At 40.7% G+C, this 20,462-nt stretch overlaps 1 protein-coding gene across 10 annotated transcripts in view; it reads right to left on the bottom strand.

Moving 5' to 3' along the window:
• The window catches only part of BRINP3 (BMP/retinoic acid inducible neural specific 3), a 317,033-nt gene that overhangs the window by 78,502 nt on the left and 218,069 nt on the right, over positions 1-20,462 (bottom strand). For 6 of the 10 annotated variants that reach the window (XM_005290684.5, XM_005290691.5, XM_042851264.2 and 3 more), the window contains 3 exons: positions 13,037-13,142; positions 9,307-9,543; positions 6,824-6,910 (listed from right to left, as the gene is read on the bottom strand). In XM_005290684.5, the coding sequence (XP_005290741.1) occupies positions 6,824-6,910; positions 9,307-9,543; positions 13,037-13,142 (430 nt within the window). The remainder of the gene's footprint in view (positions 1-6,823; positions 6,911-9,306; positions 9,544-13,036; positions 13,143-20,462) is intronic. The other 4 variants (XM_005290689.5, XM_065554443.1, XM_065554442.1 and 1 more) reach the window with 1 other exon arrangement.

Raw genomic sequence — 20,462 nt, 5'->3', positions numbered from 1 at the left:
CTCCAGACAACGTGCAGGTAGGTGTCAACTTACTGGTACTTACCTGCTATAAATGAAATCATCCATTATGGTTTGAGGTGGGGAGGAAATCCAATAGGTACAAATACCAGCCAAAACTGGGCAATGAACATGGAAGGAAAGAGTGGAGAATCCTAAAGAAACATCATAATTCCTTCCCTCTAAGATGGCAAAAGACCATCATGTAATCAAATTACTACTGGGATTCTGTAGGTGTTTGTTTGCGGACAATGGTGGTGCACTATGCAATCTGACCTCATGATGAAATCACACATTTGTCAGAAATCTGGGCAAAAAGTATTGATGCTAATTGTCATATTAACTCTTACGCTGCGATGTCTGCCCATTGAATGGGATGATGTGGAAGAGGGTGCAGCAGTGAGCAGATTGCTCAGGGAATGTGGGCCCAGGGAATGTGGGCCAGGGAATAATGCAGAGGATATGGCCATTTACCATTCTCCTGGTATCTGGAGAAGAGAAGAGTGAGGGGGGATTTGATAGTAGCCTTCAACTACCTGAAGGGGGTTTCCAAAGAGGATGGAGCTAGGCTCTTCTCAGTGGCGGTGTAGGGATATTAAAGAAGGTACTAACAGTGATTCCCCCAAGAGACAGTGACCCCCTCATAATTTGGCCCTCACACTTTAAAATCCAACAGTTTCACCAAGTACAAAAATCTCTTGGGTCTTCTGTTAAAACTTGTAAGCTACTGTCTGTAGAAACCATTGATTATATCTATCCTGTGACTACTATGTAAAACTTACAAACAAGTTAACTGACTTTGTTATACAATGTAAACAAACACTATAAGCTGTTAAGTGACTTTCACTTCATTCAATGGCTCCTAGGACAGACCCCCACCCTCTGTGATTAAAGGGCCGGGAGTCTCAAATGAATTAGCACACACTCTGAAAGTGGTGGAGACAGTAAATTAAAATATGGTTAAGGGATGGAATGTATGCTGATGAATGCTTGATATACATGGATGGTTAGGGAGGTGCCAGCCTAGAAAAGGAGTATCCATCGGCCGAAGAATGTGTCAAGTGGATGACCAGAAACCCCCGGAGGGTACACTGGGACCCACCCCATCACCTGGAAGGATGAGAAACACAAACTTTGGAGAGTATGGAGCCACCAGGAATGTGCCACTTTGGACAGGAATGTGCCATCTGCTGATTGAGTCAGCAACAGCAGGATGAAACAGCTCCCATAGACTAACATAGGAACTAATTCCTATAAGAATGGACTCTAAAGACTGATGACTTTGAGTCTCTGGTTCTGCTGCCAGCCTCCAGGAGCATCAGGTGCACCTGACACAGACTCGGCTCCATCCTCATGACCAAGATACCTGGCCAGTAACTTGGCATGAGCAACTTCTAGGCTGGTAACTATAACACCTATACAGAACTTGAATGAATGATTGTGTGAATGAATCTCTCTCTCTATATATATATATATATATATGTATGTGTGTATGTATAAGAAATAAGTAGTCAAACAACGTTGTTTACTTTTATCTTTTGCTTTATCAGTATATTTACAATAAATGTGGCATCTTTGCCTTATCCCTCTTAATAAGATCCTGCTGGTTTTTATTCTATTGGTATAACAGCGGCAGATGACAGAACAAGGAGTAATGGTCTCAAGTTGCAGTGGGGGAGGTCTAGGTTGGAGATTAGGAAACACTATTTCACTAGAAGGGTGGTGAAGCACTGGAATGGATTACCTAAGGAGGTGGTGGAATCTCCATCCTAAGAGGTTTTTATGGTCCAGCTTGAGAAAGCCCTGGCTGGGATGATTTAGTTGGTGTTTGCCCTGCTTTGAGCAGGGGATTGGACTAGATGACCTCCTGAGGTTTCTTCCAACCCTAATATTCTATGATTCCATGATGTGCAGGGGTCTCCATGGATTTTAGGGCATTCAGTGGGTCATGACCTGACCCCTGTATACCCTCACAAAGACTTCCTCTGGAAAGGGTTTTTTCTACAGATCTAGTAGCTGATATAGCAGAATACTTACAATCCTTCTTCTTTACATGGGATATTTTTTATTCTTGCTTAAGAGAATCCAAAAAGCCTTTTAAAATAGTAATGTACTGTTAACAATGTCGTCTTCACAAATAGTATTCATCATGCTGGTTTGACAGTCACACAGTAAAATGAGTATGCTTATTATAATCCCAGACCATCAAAGCTCTGGGGACTGACTCAGCACCACTTGGCGTCTTTCCGTGGATATTGGATGGAGTCCTTGAGCACATGGGTGTCAATGGGATAGGTTCTGTGCTGAAAATTATGTGTTTGCTTAAGTGCTTTCCTGAACGTTGTTATAAGTACAGGTGATACTGGAAAAGTTACACAATTTTTAAACCCATTTGTAACTGGCATAATTTCAGAGGCATTATATATGTCAAAATAGGCACAATTTATTGTACATAAAAATGGGGTAAATGAAACATGGATTCGTTTTGACCAAAAGCACTCTCTTTATGCCACTATTAAAATACAGCTTCTTAGAATATTCTTCTCATGGAGGATCGTGCTTAAACATGAATTCAGCCAAGGTCCTTGAGACACTAATGAAATGTACTAAGAATTTAGGATGAAAAGTTTCAGTATGAATTTTTGATAAGAAAACAGCTGCTCATCTTGCAAGGGTGGTAGTGAAGTCTGAAGGCCAGAAGATATGGCTGTGTGTATAAGATATGATAAGGAATAAGCAGATGGCTTAGAGTAAACAATTCAAAATAGCTGTCAGTTCTTTGGGTGAAAACACAGTATGTTTTCTAATATTAGGAGGTTACATGAAACTCAAAGAACTAACTGTGTTTTGAGTTTCTGGAGGGAAACTACAATGATAAAGCCAGCCAAGGACATTGTGAGAAAAGTAATATGCTACTGGAAATGTTCATTGCCCAAAGTGGGATTTGAGTTCTTGTAAGATGTCAAAGAAGAGTGTGTTAAATTAAATCTACACATAACAATGACTGGGACATTTCAGATTTGAATTTTGTTAGCCTACCAAATCTTTATTAATCATCACTGTCCTAGGGAGAAATTGCTGCTAGCTATGAATTGTTCCTGGAAAAATCATCCATAGCTCAGAGGTGCCTATCTGGCAGAAGACACCTGATTTTTTCCAATAATGTGTATGCTAATTGCTCACCTAATTTGGTGTGCATTTAACATGATTGCATGCATCAATCTGTTTTCTGTGTCTGCAAGAGGTTTGTTAAATATACACAATAACTGGCTATATGCATGTGCCACTGCAGTATGTATCTACAAATTTGACTTTCAACTGTACTTAAATTCTGACATATACATTTTGGTAAATTAGGCCTTACAATTCTATCTAGGAGAAAATTTTATAAGCTCTCTACTTTTCCTAGGGAGCAGTGGAGCTAAGAGAACCATTTTGAGGGGGGGTTTCTTGTTTTTTTTTTTTTTTAATTCATTAGTACTAGAGAGCTATAGGAGATTTTCAAAGGCACAAATGGTAGTTAGACACGGAACTGGTATTTTATGCCTTTGAAAATCTACAAATATACCCTTTAATTGTTTTATCTGAAACAGACAAAGGAGAGAGAACACTGACAGCAGACAAGTAGTCTTAAAGAGAATGTTTGCAGTCTTATTCTTTAGGACAAATTCTGGCCATGGATACATGTGTGTGACCCCTGTTGAACTCAACAGCAATTACAGATCTGCTATCTGAGGCAGAGTTTCTCTGTTTGATGGCACATTTGTTATATATTTAAACTAAAAAGGAGTGGAAAGCAGGAGAGTTAGAAAACTCGTAAACTCACATATGCATGTTTACCTGGATTTGAGTTACATAAATAACACTGGATGAAATCCATTTTGTGTACAGAAAACCAGCACGGGGGTAGTGCATTGGGCTGTGACTGAAAGGAGCCTATGTTCTAGTCTTTAATTCAATAATGATATGCTGTATGACCTTGGACAAGTCATTTCCCTTCCCATCATCACTGTCTTGTCCTTTTAGAGTCTAGGCTCATTAGGAGAAGAAAACAAAAGGCCTCTGCACCCCCTTATGCCCTCAAATCCATTAAAATGGGATGTTGGCCTGAGGAAGGACTACAGGAATTTCCCTTATTTGCTGCAGGGAAATTAAATGTGAACTGTTTAAAATGGCCTCTTCATTTTTGACAGTTTTTCCTGAAATATGCTATTAACATGTATTAAATAATATCTCCTATGTTTCAGAATATCCAAAGCATTCATAATGTCTCATAATTATCAGTTTCAATAGAAAGTTGACATTACGTGAAATTTCTGTTGGAAGGGCTTTTCAAAAAGTAATATGATTTATACAGATTTTGTCATTCCCCATAGAAACTCCACTATCTTCTGTCAAACATTGTCACTCCCTCTCCTTTCCCCCCCCCACACCCAATTCAGAACAGTACCAAATGCCGGACAACATTTTTCACCTATGTTGTCCTTGCTTTCAGTGTATGTCTTTATACAAAATATTCTAAAAATGGAAGGCAGAGATTTTCAAAGCTTGCCTAAGGGATTTAGACACTCATATCCACTATATTGTCCACATTTATTGAAATAAATTCAAGAGATAAGGGTGTGTGAGGGGTCAAGGGAAATGGTTTAATGGAATTCCTATTAATAATTTATCTACTTTCATATTGTTTAAGGAATAAATCTAGTAATAATTACCAACATGCTGTGTTCATGTTAAACTGACATGCAGATCAATACCATATTTTTAAATATAGTTGAATTGCCAATATTTTATAAATGTAGGGCTTCAGTATTAGCAATTTTTTCCCTTGACATTATGCTCACTGCACACTGAGAGCACACTGTGAGTGGGTTTTACTTTTTTCTTGTCCTATTGATATGTTAAATAATCTCTTTCTGAGATACTGAAAACTATAAGGCTAGACATCACAGATTTGTGGCTAAGTCTAAATTTGATGGGGATGGAGTAGCCCGCTTTCCAGATATTGATTAAAAAGGGGTATATTTGCAGCCATTGCTTTGACTATACATACGTGGTGAAAAGTCCAGGTGAATACTAAAGCTGTAGACTCTTTTAATAATCTCTGGCCAGATTCCCTCAATGACGGGTGGTGATATAAGGGTTATAGAGGTGTTGAGTTGTTCAAAATGACATCCCTCTCCCCTCACTCGATATTTACTGGATGTAGCATCAGTGAATTGCTCTTCATCTACTTTCAGACTTCAGCCAAGCTCTCCCTTAGCTGAGAGATGGCACTGATTGCATGTGATGGGAGGGAAGGTGCTATTGAGCTCTGGGTATTTTTGAATTGTGTATTGCTCAGTCCATAGAAAAACAGGTTTTATACTCAGTTATCAAGGCTCCAATGGGGCACAAAGATCTTTCCAAGCATCCATGTTGTTTAGGGAAATGATCTTGTCCTTCATGGTGGACTGCCCAAGGCTGTTACTGCTGCAGTGAAACTTAACTGTGTGTGATTCAGGGATCTCATTTAAACAAGTTGTCTTCATCTCTCTAGTAACACCAATAAACTCCATGGAGTAGAGCTGAAGCTAAGTTTTAGCTGTCTTTCTATCCAGTATTCCTCAGGTCTGGTGTAAGGGGTTGCCCCCCCACGCCCTCAGAATACCACATGTATTTTAAGATGGATACTGCCCATTGATGTTCAGTAATTCTCACTGGCATTATTTATTAAAATAGACACCTGATAAATAATTAACCAAAACATTCCTGTTGGTTAACATCCAGGGGAAAGTATCTATTCATAACCACATTGATGAATCTCCGCCTTATTAAACAAAGTCACTATTCTTCTCAAGAAAGGGAGAAGAGGTGTTTAGATAGTAAGCTCTTTTGGGGGCAAGAACAGTCTTTGTATAGAAGCTAGCACAATGGAGTCCCAGTCCATGAGTGGGGCTTCTAGGTGCTATTGCATTATAAATAATACTGCTTGAATAAGATGCAGTAACAGAAGAAAATCTGCAATACCATAGTGGCCATTATTTTTACTGGGAAACTTATCATTGACCTAAATATTCAGCAGCAAAATCAACATGGTATCATAAGAGATATGATATGTAGCAGCTTAACACATTTACAGTCTGAGACAAACAAAAAGGGATGTTACTTACTTGTAACTGAGGTTCTTTGAGATGGACTCTGCATATTCCCACACTTGGAATATGTACTGAATGGTCCAGCCTTCTACTGTTAGTGACTGTTAAAGCACTTGTGAGGCCCCCTCTCACCACTCCCCTTATCACTCCAGCACATTCTCAGGATGGGGCTATAAAAGGGAGCACTGTAGCAGTTGTCATCTCAGTTCTTCCCACCATTAATGACACTAGTGCTCCTTAGAGGGGAAGAAGGGTTGGAACGGTGGATATGCAGAGTCCATCTCAAAGAACAAGTAAATAACCTTCATTTCTTCTTCGAGTGTCCTCTGCATATTCCCACACTTGGGAAGGTTTAGTCAATGGTAATCAGAGTAGGATGGGGGGATAAAGAGCCTTATTTTAAATAAGGATTGAAGAACTGATCTGCCAAAAATGGGCACCTGATCCGGTTTAGATATCTATCACATAATGCTTACTAAAAGCATGCATAGATCTCTACACCAATCTTTACCAATTTCAGCTAGTGGGACATGTTTTAAATATCCCGGATCCAACAAGGAGACAATTGGAGATACCACTGATGTGGGAATCTACAAAAGAGGTGATACAGCTCTCCTACGAGAGAAAGTAGGTTTTCAAGGCAGGTGGAGGGGAAGCATAAGCAACAACCCAGGTGGTGAAGTATCTACCTTTTGTTTCTTGTGAGCAGGGAGAGACACTGCAGGCTTCATTATCCATGCGTCTCTTCCCTTGTCTCTGCAAAGATCCAACAGAATCTGAGGAGTGGAGTTTGGAGTGAAATTGTGCAGTTATAACAACAGACAGTATTGGTGCCGGGGAAGTATTCAGATCCAAAAACTGACATAAAAGGATGGTCAGATGACCCCATATCTTTATGACTCCAATCCCTTCTTCAGCTCTGCATGTTCATGGTCTAAGAGACTGAGTCCCCAGTATGGGGAGTGGGCCCAGGTACTGACAAGTGTTTTGTTTTGACTTTTTTTTTCCTTCTTCAGATCTTTGGATCTGGAGTTTCAGTCACAGATGGACTTGTACCCTTGTAGGAATCAGATCTGTGGGTTTAATCAGAGAGTGCCCAGTCTTTAGAGCTAGATCTTGATAGTTTAGAATAGAAGGCTTCCTAGAACTGTAGGGTACTGGAGCTGATTCAAGCCTCTTATCCATTTTGTCTGGAGCCTTAGAAATCTCTGACCTGGAAGATTTAACTGATGAGGCTTCCTGTAGTAGGAGGGACTGAAGGCTATTTTGCTTCTTGTTTCTAGCTTGTGCTGTGAACCCATACTTCTTGGTTTTTGGATCCGCTATCAACAGTAACTATAACTATCTAACTACAAACACTTAATACTAAACTAACATGCTAGAGCATTGAGGGGAGGGCAAAATGGGATGCACAAGAACTCTAACAGACACTACTAGTAGAAGGCTCCACCATTCATTGGCACAAGTCAGCACATGTCCCAAGGGTGGACACTCAAAGAAGTGCAGTCATCTATAGATAAAATGCAGCTCAAACGAGAATATTTTCAGACAGAAACGAATCAAGGCACTTGTTGTTACCAGGTGGCTTCATCTGTCATTCTTGAATCTCTAACCAATATCACCTCCCATTCAAACAGGACAATATATGGGTAGGCAAAACTACAGCTTGTCAGTACCTACAATGTAATTGTACTGATGTATAATGTTCTAAGTGAAGGTGTGATTTCAGAAATGTACAAAGATGCCAAAATGGAGGAATTTCAAAGAAGGATGCTTTATAAAAATCAACAAATAAATATATGAATATTTTAAATAATGGTTGATTCATGGCATCCTCTCAGATCTCCATGGTCCACATCCTCATTTCAGGAGCAGGACCAGTGCTAGGGCCTTGAGCTGACATTTTCAAAGGAGCCGAAGAGAATTAGGCATCCAAATCCCATTGAAAGTCAGTGGGAGTTGGATGATTAACAATTCCCCAGCCTCAATTAATTCTGATTGGCCAAAGAGAAATTAGGGTATTTTTCATTACAACAATGAATATAGAAAACATAGTACTTATAAATTCCCACTCCCCATTTATAATCAAAAATTTTAATGTTCAGTCTTTTTCTCCCCTTGTTTCCTGTTCTTGCATTGCCTTTTTTTCTCTCAGTCCTGTCACCCCCAGACTATATCTTTCCTGTCTGGCATACATTTTATTTCATTCTACAATTTCCACTTTTCTCTACTCCTCCCTCACATTCCTTAACTTCTATTTTATACCTGATTTTTTTTTTCCCTGAGCTCTCCTTCCTTTTCCTGCCAGCTGGCTAGACAGCTGTTCCTGATAATACTGAGCAAATGAGTTGTGAAAACAGTTGTTCAGAAGCCAATTTTACCTGCAGTTTCCATTCTCTATGGGACTGGAAGTCCTGGGGATGAGAAGGAGGGAAATGGTGTGTGAAACAAACCCTGATGTTTAGAAGAAAGCCAGTGTGACACAGAATGTGTTGGGGGAATGAGATGGAACTAGTCCAGTTTAAACAGTCCTCAGGGGATTGTAGATAAGCATTTGGAGTACCAATTCTTACATGGATGAGTCATCAAGTCCATGTTAATTTAGGGGCAAATCCAATCCCTATGGTCAGCCCAAATATTCCAGCTGGGTAGGGTGGATTTCAACAGCAGAGTTGGGGTAGGAAGTGTGGAAGGAATCTTCCACTTAAGGCTGCAGAGCAGAGGTGGGCTATAGTGACAGCTGCAGTTCTAGTGTATTTCTGCTGCAGAAGGAAAGACTTAGAATCTAGGTAACAGTGAATTGGCCAATGCTGACCCTTCTCTGATCTGTCTCCTCCCCTTCTCATATATTCATTCACGCTGCCATGGAAAGGGCCCGCACGGAGCTCGGCTTAATCACTTACAGGAGATAAATATTCTCTGAGCAGCCTGCCCAAATCCAAAAATAATTCCACTGTCCCCACTCCCTGTTGGAGGTTGGGGTAGCATTTGTCCTATAGGGATCAAGGAGTTATAATGAGTAAGGCACAGATCCAGCAAAGCACTGAAGCATATGCTTACCTTTAAGCACATGCATAGTCCCAGGGGCTTCAAAGGGACTGCTCACCCCTCATTGTTAAGGAAATTCTGTGATGTTCAGTAACACAAATACAAATATTTTAAAAGATCACACCTGACTCTTCAAATTCGCTGTTGTAAGCATTCCAGGTTTCACTTATGCGAAGCAGGGTTTCTTCCATGGCTTGAATGTCCATGTATGGACAGTTGCACTCTGGGAATTTGGGGCCACACTGACACCAGCAATCATTATCTTTGCAGATAAACTCCCCCTCTGAATTGCAGGCAATATAACTCAAAGCTGCCTGCACAAAACGCTCCTGCAGATATTCAGGCAGGATGAGCTGAAGACCTTTAGAAAATAAAATAGGAATAACCTCATTTAAATGTGAGATAGGGTTGACCCAAACAGATTCAACAATCTACATATAATATTGACAAAGTAACATTTTAGATACAGAAGAAAACTATGTGGCCTAATTAGGTCAATTTACCCATCTGTCTAGCATTCCCACCCTATAGTATTTTTCCTCTCTCAAGGCTTAACCTCAGATGAATTCCTTATTTCCATCTGAGTTCAGAATATCAATCCTAATAACCGGTGCTTTCCAGATAGAAGGTTTACTGGAGTACTTTCCTTCTGAGGAGACTGTCAGTATAAAAAGAAGGTGCAGGGGATGGATTATATCAACCTTACATTGTTAAGAATTGATGAATAAATAGCCAGAGTCATAAGGGCTTTTCTGTAGCTAAAAAATGCAGTGGAATTACAATCTTGATATTAGCAGTTAATGTAAACTTTGGAAAAATGGATGTAGAGAAACCAAAGACACAGGGAAAGGGAAGCAAACAGGAAAAAAAAGGGTAGTCACACATTATTCTTAATACATTTTTGTTGTTTCCTTTTCACAACGTGATGTCTAATGTATTCCAATTATCTGTCCATAAAGCTGTGAAGACAAATGAGGAAGAACAGAAACTATGAGCTAAAATCACCACCCCTTTTTTTAACTTATATGCTTATGCTTCATTCTTTTATCATTTTATGTAGGTGTTTGGTGTCTTAATAGTATGCTGCAAAAATATAAGTATGATGATTCATTGTCAACTGTATTTCGATGATATTGCACAAAATACAATTGAAGATTTCCTATCTGTTTTTATTAAGTGCTGAGAACCCAGTTCTCACTGGGAGTGCCTCAAGGGGGCACACTCAGCACCTTGCAGGATTGGGCCCATAGGGCCAGATTTATTATTCCAGGATTCCTGTTGACTTCAGGAGATATTAGATCAGGACCAAAATGATTACCGCCAAACTGGTTTGTATGTCTCGGAAGGAATTTTCAGAATGTCTAAGTGAGTTGGGAGCACAAGTCCCACTGAAGGTCAATGAGACTTGTAGGGTAGATTTTCAGAGGTACAAATGGGGGTTAGGCCCCAAATTCTCATTGAAAGTCAGTGCGGGTTGGGGCTAAGTGCCCCTGCCCTTGAAAAAAATCTCCCTGTGCTCCTAACAGTTAAATACATCTTATTTGTTTTTTTTAATATATGTAATTATCCAGAATTCTTGCAACTGGAAATTAAGACCTACTTTTATAATAACTAAGTATTATTTGCATGATGCCAATGAGTAGCATGATTATATGGTAATTACTGAATTCTAATTTAGTTATGGCTGTCAGTCATGCTAGGTACAATATTAAACAACAATAAAATATAACCAGCTACCTTATTAATATTAATCTTTTGCCAAAGCTTTGGGGCCAGATTGTGATACTCTAACACTGAAAAGTATCTAAGTCTGCAAGTGGTCTGACTGGAATCAATGGGAATACTTGCGGAGCAAATTGCTTTTCAGTGTGAATAAGAGTATCATAATCTAGTCCATAGATAAGAGGTTATTTGTTATATCTGCCTCTAGTAGACAGGAGCTTGTTCAAGTTCACAGGAAAATCTTCCTTGTTTTTAATATATTAATAAATAATAATAATATTATACAATTTTGCAAGTTGAAAGCCATACCACAATGGTTTGAGAACACTGATGCCATTGCTAAAACCAGTTGTTACTTAGGCATGATTGTAAACATATCGACATACTTCTGAAAAGTCTTGAAGTTGCAAAGTGAAAAGAAAAGCTCAGTAGGCAATCCCGAGCCTTTGTTCAACATGACTACATTAAATATAAAATAGTTTAAGTAGCAATAACATTATGATTTTTAATGGTAACCCAACGGCATGTATCAAATCTGTCTTTGATTGACATAATAACCACTTTTCTACTTATTTTATTGAAAAATATGTGTGATCAAAGAGCATTCCAAAATGGCAGATTATTTCTGCAGACACAGTGGAGGAGGTGAGCCCCCAAGTAAATAACATCATCTATCCAATTGTTTTATGCCTTAAAAAAAAATCATGTGATGTTTAATCTATGCTGTCCTTAATGTACTCATAAACAGCTAGCCAGACAGATGTAGGAGAAAAAAGAATGTGGACATATTCAACAGGGAGATAAAATAATCCTGATAGTCTATCTTGAAAACTGAAAAACACTTTTTATATTATATTTTGCCAATTTATGGCCTGACACTGCAAACATTTAATACAAGTAGTAATTGAGCATCTCAGTGGAAATTAGGGGTGCTACTTGCACATGTAGATATTGCATTAGCAGCAAATGTTTGCTGGGCTGGAGCCTTAATTTGCAAAATGAGCCAAATCTTGCTTCCTTTACACACCAAGTAATCCCACTCATGTGATTGGGCCTACTCAGATGAGTAAAGCAACTACAATTGGGTCTGTTAGCTGCAATAATACTGAGCATCTATACACAGTACCCCTTGTGTAACTGATAAAAGCAATGATTAATGGCTAGATTCTGCCACCTTTGCTGATTTAGGGTTTTAGGCATGAGTAGATTTTTCAAAGCATTTAAGCACCTAAAGATCCACATAAGCACCTAATGTGATTTTCAAAAGTTCTTATGCAGGATAGATGCCTCAGTTTCCTGGATTTTAATGGGACTTAGGCACATAACCTTTTGGGGTACTTTTGCCATAGGCACTACAGCCCAGATTTTCAAAGATACACCTATACCCCCATATAACACTGTCCTCGAGAGCCAAAAAAATCTTTCCACGTTAAAGGTGAAACCACGTTATATTGAACTTGCTTTGATCCGCCGGAGCGCGCAGCCCCGCCACCTCCCTCCCCCGGAGCACTGCTTTACCACGTTATATCCGGATTCATGTTACATCGGGTCACGTTACATTGGGGTAGAGGTGTATTTAAGCACCTGAAGAAGCAGATAGGTACCTAACGCCCATTGATTTTAATTGCAAGTAAGTGCCTAACAAGCTTATTTTCTTTTGAAAATCTCACTAGGCAACTAAATACTTCTGAAAATCTGGCTCCAGGTGCCCATCTGCATCTTTAGGCACCCTATATACCTTTAAAACTCTGGCCTAAATTTACTCTTCAAATAGTCCCATCAGTTTCAATTGGGACTACACAAAATGAGCCAGGATGTAAAAATGGGTCTAAATGTCATTTCCTGTTCAGTGTACACTTTGGAAGTTTTGGCTGGGTAAAGAGTGCATACGTGATTGATTGCTAAATAAGGTTGTAAAATATTAACAGACTTACATTATTTTCTGATCAGTACTGACATTGTTTCTAGTGCAAACACAACAGGAGTTACTGACACTTCCTTCACTTTGTCCAGAATGTGCTTATTGGACAAAAAAATAGGGAAATGACCTTTTATGAGGGCAGCAAAGGTTAAAAGAGAGAAAATAAATATCCCCTGTTCCATAAAAAAATAACAAAATTGCACCTACGTACCTTGTAACTGAATCTTATTTTCAGGACTCTGAACCAGAACAGAACTGACAGAATCTAGGTTGTCATAGTTACTGCAGCCAAGAGGACCAGTCCGGGTTTCTGTTACCTAATGGTAAGGGAATGGAAAACCATTTGCTACATTATACAAAACAAGCTACTGCGTTAAGAGTTTGTTTAATGAAATTCCCATCCAAATCAGCAGGTTGTACATTTTGTACGCTGACAATGCAATATTCTCTCATTTTATCAGGTAAAAGTATCGCTACACATATTTTACCAGTATTATTATAATGTTTGGTGTCATTTCCATAGCAAGGGATTCCTTAAAATATGCTTTATCAGCCCAAGAACTTAAGGCATGTTACATTTCTTCATGGCTGAGTGTTAATGTGAGTTCACTATAAGTTAGACTATAGCTTGCACCAAATTTAATTCTCACACCAGTGCGCAAAGCTGTAGCAAACCCTGCACTAGAGATGTGGGGCTTGATTCTGATCTTACTCATTCCAGTCTTACACAAGACTAATTCCACTGACTTCAGTGGATAGGCTCCTGATTTATTTCAACGTAACTTAGGAGAAAATACGGTTTTTGAACTCTAGTGTTACCTTTTATGAAGTGTTCTTACAAAAGCTCCTGAACTTGTTGGATGCCTTTCAATTAGGAGATGATCTAAAATAAGGCCAGTCTCCTATAGAAATTCAAGCTGTTTGTAATCAGAGGCACCAGCTATGTCTAACTACAAAGTCAAATCACAGCTGAACTGATCAAAGCACGATAATTCCAGATGGGGCTGTGTGATGGGGTGTGAGGCTGAAGCACTGGAAGGAAAGAGATGGGACTGGGGACATGAAGTTTATTTAATTAATGGCTATGAAAAGAATCTCAGCCAAAGTGAGTAATTCTGCATGCTTTATGCAGTAACATGAAGATATTTTCTAAGCTTTGTAAAACTATGTTAAGGGCTAGATCGTGACTTCAGGCCCAGCTCTGTGTAAAGGGTAGTACCTAACTTAGATACCCAGCAGTAGCCCTTTGAGGCAAGGAGTCACAATTGCCCCATTTCCTCCTTGCACACAGGAGCTGGTAACTTACTGCTAGTTTTTACCAACACCACCTGAGCTTTTTCAGGGGCAACACAATGATTCCTGCCCCTCCCTATGGGATTGACTGTAAACTGACAATCGAGCCTTGAATCCATAACTGAGGATAGGAATCTTGTGAGAAAACTATTCTTGTGATGTCTCCAGTATGTCTGAGACTGTTCCCCTGGGTATTTCTACTTCCAATTCCATCTGACATCTTGATGCACAAGAACTGTTAGCTTGTTCATTAAGTTGAACTCTCCTTCTAACCAAAAGTAAGTTGAAGTGCAATTTCCATTTGAGCCAAAAGTTCAGGTTGTTTTGTTTCCAAATTGTTTTCAATCTCTAATGCACACTACCACTTTTTCTTTAGACATTAGTGCAGTTAGTAGAGTTAATTCCAGCAATTAGGACTTTGCTTTTCTTAATTAATTACAGGCATTGAAAGACAAAAATAAAACAGTATAATTCAGGTTTGTTTGTTTTTTTACAATGGGGATTGTTTTATTTTAGTTGGGGTCCCTAACCTATGAATACGAAGTCAGAACACAACAAAAAAAAACCCCTGATTCTTATGGAGCCTAATTCATTACTGAGGCCCCTTTACACCAATTCTGCCAGTGTAAACCTGTCAGTCCCAGCCTCTGGGGATTCCACTGCTGTTAGAGGTTCAGTAGGTGTAGTTGTCTCTGTGCCACCCCACTGCAAGAGCTCCCCAGCAAGGAGGTGTGCCGGGGTTATGGGCCATGGCTATCATGCTGCTGTACTACAGTTATTCTATGATGCTGAACTAGGCCAGAGGGGCTGTTGGCAATTTGAGCAGCATCTCAAACTTTTCTAGCCTGCACAGGGAGGCCAAAGAAGCCACCAACACCTTTGGGATAGAGAAGGTGAAAAGGTTGTGTAAAGCTACCTTCTTCCCCTACCCAAGTCCTGCTCCAAGCTCATATCAGGTGCAGTATTGAACTAGGCTCTGGAGTTTGTTTGGCTTTCCATCTGAGAGCAGGCAGAAAGAGAAAGAAGAAGCTAGAACAAAAGTAATACAAACAACTGTTCTTGCAATCTACCCCAGCTATGTTACTTTAGGAGCTCTTGGAGAAGGCGCCTAACTTACGAGGTTGGGAAACTTGATTTCAAGATCCACACTTAAAATAATGTGACAGACCCAGACCAGTGGGTTTTGTAAAAGGTTTTGAGTGAACCTGGACCATTTTATGACATTGTATTAAAACCATTTGAAATGTGTGGTTGCAGGAAGGGGAAGGGAAGCCATGTGTAAACTTGGTAGCGTCTGCTCAATTTAAGATTTTGAGCTCTTTCAAATATAAACCTCCAAGCAAAACACAAGGACCCTGAACTGGCCAGGGTACAGGAGTCTGTTAGAGGACAAATATACTGGTCATTGGATGAGTAGTTTTCTGTTCCCTGAGTGACCAGAGCAGGGGCTGCACTAGAGTAATCAGGAACCTGTTAGAACCAGATAAGGCAGGCAGGCTAATTAGGACACCTGGAGCCAGTTAAGAAGAAGCTGCTAGAACCAATTAAGGCAGGCTAATCAGGGCACCTGGGTTTTAAAAAGGAGCTTACCCCAGTTTGTGGGGTGAGTGTGAGGAGCTGGGAGCAAGAGGTGCAAGGAGCTGAGAGTGAGACGGTGTGCTGCTGGAGGACTGAGGAGCACAAGCGTTATCAGATACCAGGAGGATGGTCCTGTGGTGAGAATAAAGAAGGTGTTTGGAGGAGGCTATGGGGACGTAGCCCAGGGAGTTGCAACTGTCATGAAGTTGTTACAGGAGGCACTATAGACAGCTGCAGTCCACAGGGCCCTTGGCTGGAACCCGGAGTAGAGGGTGGGCCTGGGTTCCCCCCAAACCTCCCAATTGACCTGGACTGTGGGTTCTTCCAGAGGGGAAGGTTTCTGGGCTGTTCCCCAACCCACATGGTGAATCTCTGAGGCAAGAAAATCCGCCAATAAGCGCAGGACCCACCAAGATAGAGGAGGAACTTTGTCACACTGGTGTCTGGGGTGGGATCTTGGGGCGCACAGTGTGGCGGAAGAAGGAGGGTGATTAAAAAAAACCCACAACAGCAACAAAAAACAAACAAAAAAAAAGGGAGAGGGTTTATTTTTTTTCCCACCACAATGGATGATGTAGTGCGGGCACTGATACAAGCTACGGTGGCCCAGCAGGAGGCTACCCGTGTCCAGGCAGCCGCTCAACAGGAGGCAGTGCGATTGCAGCAAGAGACTAATCGCCTGCTGATGAACCAGGCTGCTCAAGACCGAGCTATGTTGTGGGAACTGGTAAACCAGGTAAAGTCCCTTACAGAGCTGAATCACTGCCACGATGGGATGCGGCTCATACGGGCCAGCCATTGGCTGCAGAAAATGACACGGGAGGATGATGTAGAGGCATATCTTCTGGCCTTTGAGAGGATAGCCCTACGGGAGGCCTGGCCTTGAGATCTGTGGTCTGGCATCCTTGCCCCATTCCTGTGTGGGGAGGCCCAGAAGGCCTACCATGATCTGCTTGAAGAGGCTGCGGCAGACTACCCCCAGCTGAAAGCAGAGATCCTGGCCAGATCTGGGGTAACGACAGCAGTGCGGGCCCAGCAGTATCACGATTGGAGGTACCAGGAAAACAAAACCCCGTGGTCCCAATTGTATGACCTCATCCATCTCGCACGAAAGTGGTTGCAAACATAGTCCGGAAGAGATACTAGCGGTTCTGGTCATCGACCGATACATGAGGGGACTACCACCAGACCTTCGTGCCTGGGTAAGCCAGAACGAACCCTCCACCTATGACGAGGTTGTTGTCCTGTTAAATCCGCCAATAAGCGCAGGACCCACCAAGATAGTGGAGGAACTTTGTCATAATCAAATGCATTAGATAAATCAGTTACATATTGTCAGTTCAGGTGAAGTCTTTAAAGCAGGAGAAATATTGTACTTTAAAAAGCTCTTGTAAAAATTAGAAGGTTCTCTTTATCTTCCTATTGCTAATTTTAAAAATAACGTGTAGTCCCCTACATTTACATGCTTCTTCACAGACACTTTGTTCTGTACTGGCCTGTGAACCACTACCATCACCTGCAAAGTAGATATGGCTGTGGGTCATTCTGAAAGGCATTGCACTTGATTATCACCTGTGCAAAGTGAATATAAAAAACACTGCTATTCTGATTTGTTAGCTGCTTATGCCCATTTTATACTCAGAGCAATGGAGACTGAGGTCCTTTGGGTCTGGAGGCAGGTTCAATGTCTTCAGAAGCACAACAGGAATGTATGCAGCATTGACCCTCTGCAGTTATGTCTGCACTGCAGCTGGCAGTGTGCCTCCCTGCATGGGTACGTAGACACATGCTACTCTGCTCAAGCTAGCATGCTAAAAATAGCATGGATGTTGTAGGCTAGCCACCAGCGTACAAGCCCACTTAACTCCTGGTTATGCTAGCATGTGTCTGCCTACCCTGGCTGAGAGCCATGCTCCTATGGGCAGTGTACACATACTCTGCTATACTCTTGAGCATGGTAGTGAGGCTAGGTCTGGACACCCCTCCCCTCTATACTCCCTTTAAATTATCTAGCACCAGAGGCTGTGACTGACTTTCTCAGTCCTTCTGCTTAGTGGTCCGGAACCAGCACAAAGACTTACATGGATTGGGCTCAGGAAGCACAAGGTCTGGAACAGTGAATGACCCCTGGCTCCTTGTGTTCTCTTCCCCCCCCCCCCCCCCCCCCCGTGCACTCACCTGCAAAGCCTACAATCCAAGGCCTCTGTTTCCTGCAACCCCTTTCTCATGTGAGCAATCCTTACCCATGTGAGGAGTCCTAATTTAGTGAATGGGAATCCTTGTATGAGAAAAGATGGGCAGGAGGGAACCTATGTAAAATAAGGCAAACTCACACCAGATGATAACCAGGGCAACCGCTCATGCAAGGAAGAGTGGAGACCGTGATTATTGTATTATTTATTCTATTTTTTAATTATTACGGTTAATAATTTTAAAGACCCTTTTCCACATTGTGTTATTCTTAAACTGTTGGTTTTGAACCCATTTGTCTTTAAGGCAAGGTGCCCCTACAATGTAACTTTAAAAGTAGGATTTATGTGACCAAATGTATAATGCTTATTCATTCTCATTTACTGTTTGGCTCTCTTGAGGTATCGGACTAAGGAAGGTTAGTAATTAGTACCATTACAGACTCTCATTTCCTGCTTGCAGATTCATTTGTCATTCAGATGGATGATTCAAGGCAATTCAATATAGGTGGGCATTACCACTGACTTGATTATGGGAGCATCAGGAGTTGCTTTGCTGAAGTCTGGGTGGGGAAGTGCAAAATAGTTATCCATAAATTACCTCTGACTTCAGTGCTTATAACCAATCACAAAACTTAAAAAAGAAAAACAAACCATCTGTAACTTTCACTCTATGCATCCGAAGAAGTGAGGTTTTTACCCACGAAAGCTTATGCCCAAATAAATCTGTTAGTCTTTAAGGTGCCACCAGACTCCTTGTTGTTTTTGTAGATACAGACTAACATGGCTACCCCCGATACAAAAACAAACCCTGTGTGTGTGGCCAAATAATTAGGGCTAGATTGTGATTTGGGTTGCATACCTGCAAATAGGTGCAAGGGGAGTACAGGTGAGCTGGCTCACAGGGAGTGTTTTAATGTGCTGCAAGTATAGGCCAGAAACAATTAGTAGCACTCTCTTTCCTCTCTGGAACAAGGACAAAACAGGGAAGTGACTTGGACATGTGTCTCCATGTCACAGTGCTTCCCAGGCTGCCTGAGTTGGTGCAGTGTATGCCCTACCCCTTGCTCAGGCATGTGCCTAAAGTCACAGAACCAGACCTTCAGTTGGTGTAGCTTCATTGATATCCATGGAGCTATACCACTCTACCCTAGCTGAGGACCTGGCCCACAATCTACTCTTTCACTAAAATTTATATTGATTTTATATATATGTCATTTTGACTTTTGAAAAAGTAGAGCTTTCCTCTGATGAAACCCTTCACCCTGCAATTCTTAGGTACCACATGCAAAATATGCTACACATGGCATAGAACGACTTGTATTGTGAAATTAAAATGTAAGTCAGGCACTGTTGTGCATAAGGAATAAAGGCCAATAATGAAGCTGCCTAAAATTCTACCTCTCTAGAGGTGCTTGTTAACAGTGATCAAATTGATGTAGTTATATAAATTCCTGCTACAAATATACATATTCTACTGAACAGAGGGTGTATCCTGAAAAAGAATTGGAATAGTAGGGAAATGAAATTATAGTCATTTACAAAAGCCACTTCCACTGTTTGCTGGTATATTTCTCCAAGTGCAAGTGGTTCATTTTTTACACGTTATTTTAATGACAAAGATGACTACAAGGACAGCAAATGGTCCAAACTGAATCCATTTGAGTCTCCCACTGCCACCTAAATTGGCATGAGTGTTGCCATTGATTTCTATGATGACAGCATGATTCCAGTGATTGCATCAAGGTTGGGGGAGGAGGGGAAAATAAATGTATGTAATTGTCTTTCAGATGTAGAATTGTGATTGTATACACTGTCAAGGCTACGCATGGGAACTGTTAAGTCTGAAGGTAAACAGTATAAGGTAGTTATAAACAGTAGAGGATAATACATGCAGTGTAATGCAAAGAACACACTACAGTGGCAAGACTAATTTATAAGTGGTGGAAGATGAAAGAAAAGCATCTTGATTTCACTCTTGTTCTATAAATACCATACCTATTGTCCACAAAGAACACGAGCTCACATAATAAAAATATTACAGAACAAAGCTGGCTAATAACCCAAAACCCCAAGTATCAAGAACTAAAGGTGCATAAACCAGTCTGATGTGAGGCAGGCAGGTTATTCTCAAGTGCCTTGTTTCCAAGGATTATCACAGCACAGGTTTCCCTGGGCAGCAGGGTTTTCAATTCCCAGAAATAAACTATAACATTTGGCATTAATGAGACAACTGCCTACCATTTTCAGTCAGTTAAGACTCAGAACCATGGTGATAATGACCCGATTACAAGTGCACTGAGAACATACCTCCTAGCTCTGCAGCAGGACTGAATTCTGTGATATCAGTAGGTAGTATTTCCCTAGGAAATTGTGTGTTTTTTGTCAGTGATAATTAAGCCTATAACAAGGCTTTCCTACCAAAAGGGAAAAATATTTATGCAGAGATTACTGATTCTTTTAAAATTCATGCTGCTAATATTCTTAATTACTTGCCTATGGAAAGTCTGTGTCTCATCTTGTGTGAAGAGTCTTTAAAAATGTATTTGGCTTCCAAGAAAGGTAACTAAGCCAGCC

This window comes from Chrysemys picta, chromosome 8 (assembly GCF_011386835.1).
Source record: "Chrysemys picta bellii isolate R12L10 chromosome 8, ASM1138683v2, whole genome shotgun sequence".
NCBI classification, from domain to species: Eukaryota; Metazoa; Chordata; order Testudines; family Emydidae; genus Chrysemys; species Chrysemys picta.
The sequence above is the reverse complement of the archived record's forward strand: the minus strand, read 5'-3'. Positions and strand labels throughout refer to the sequence as shown.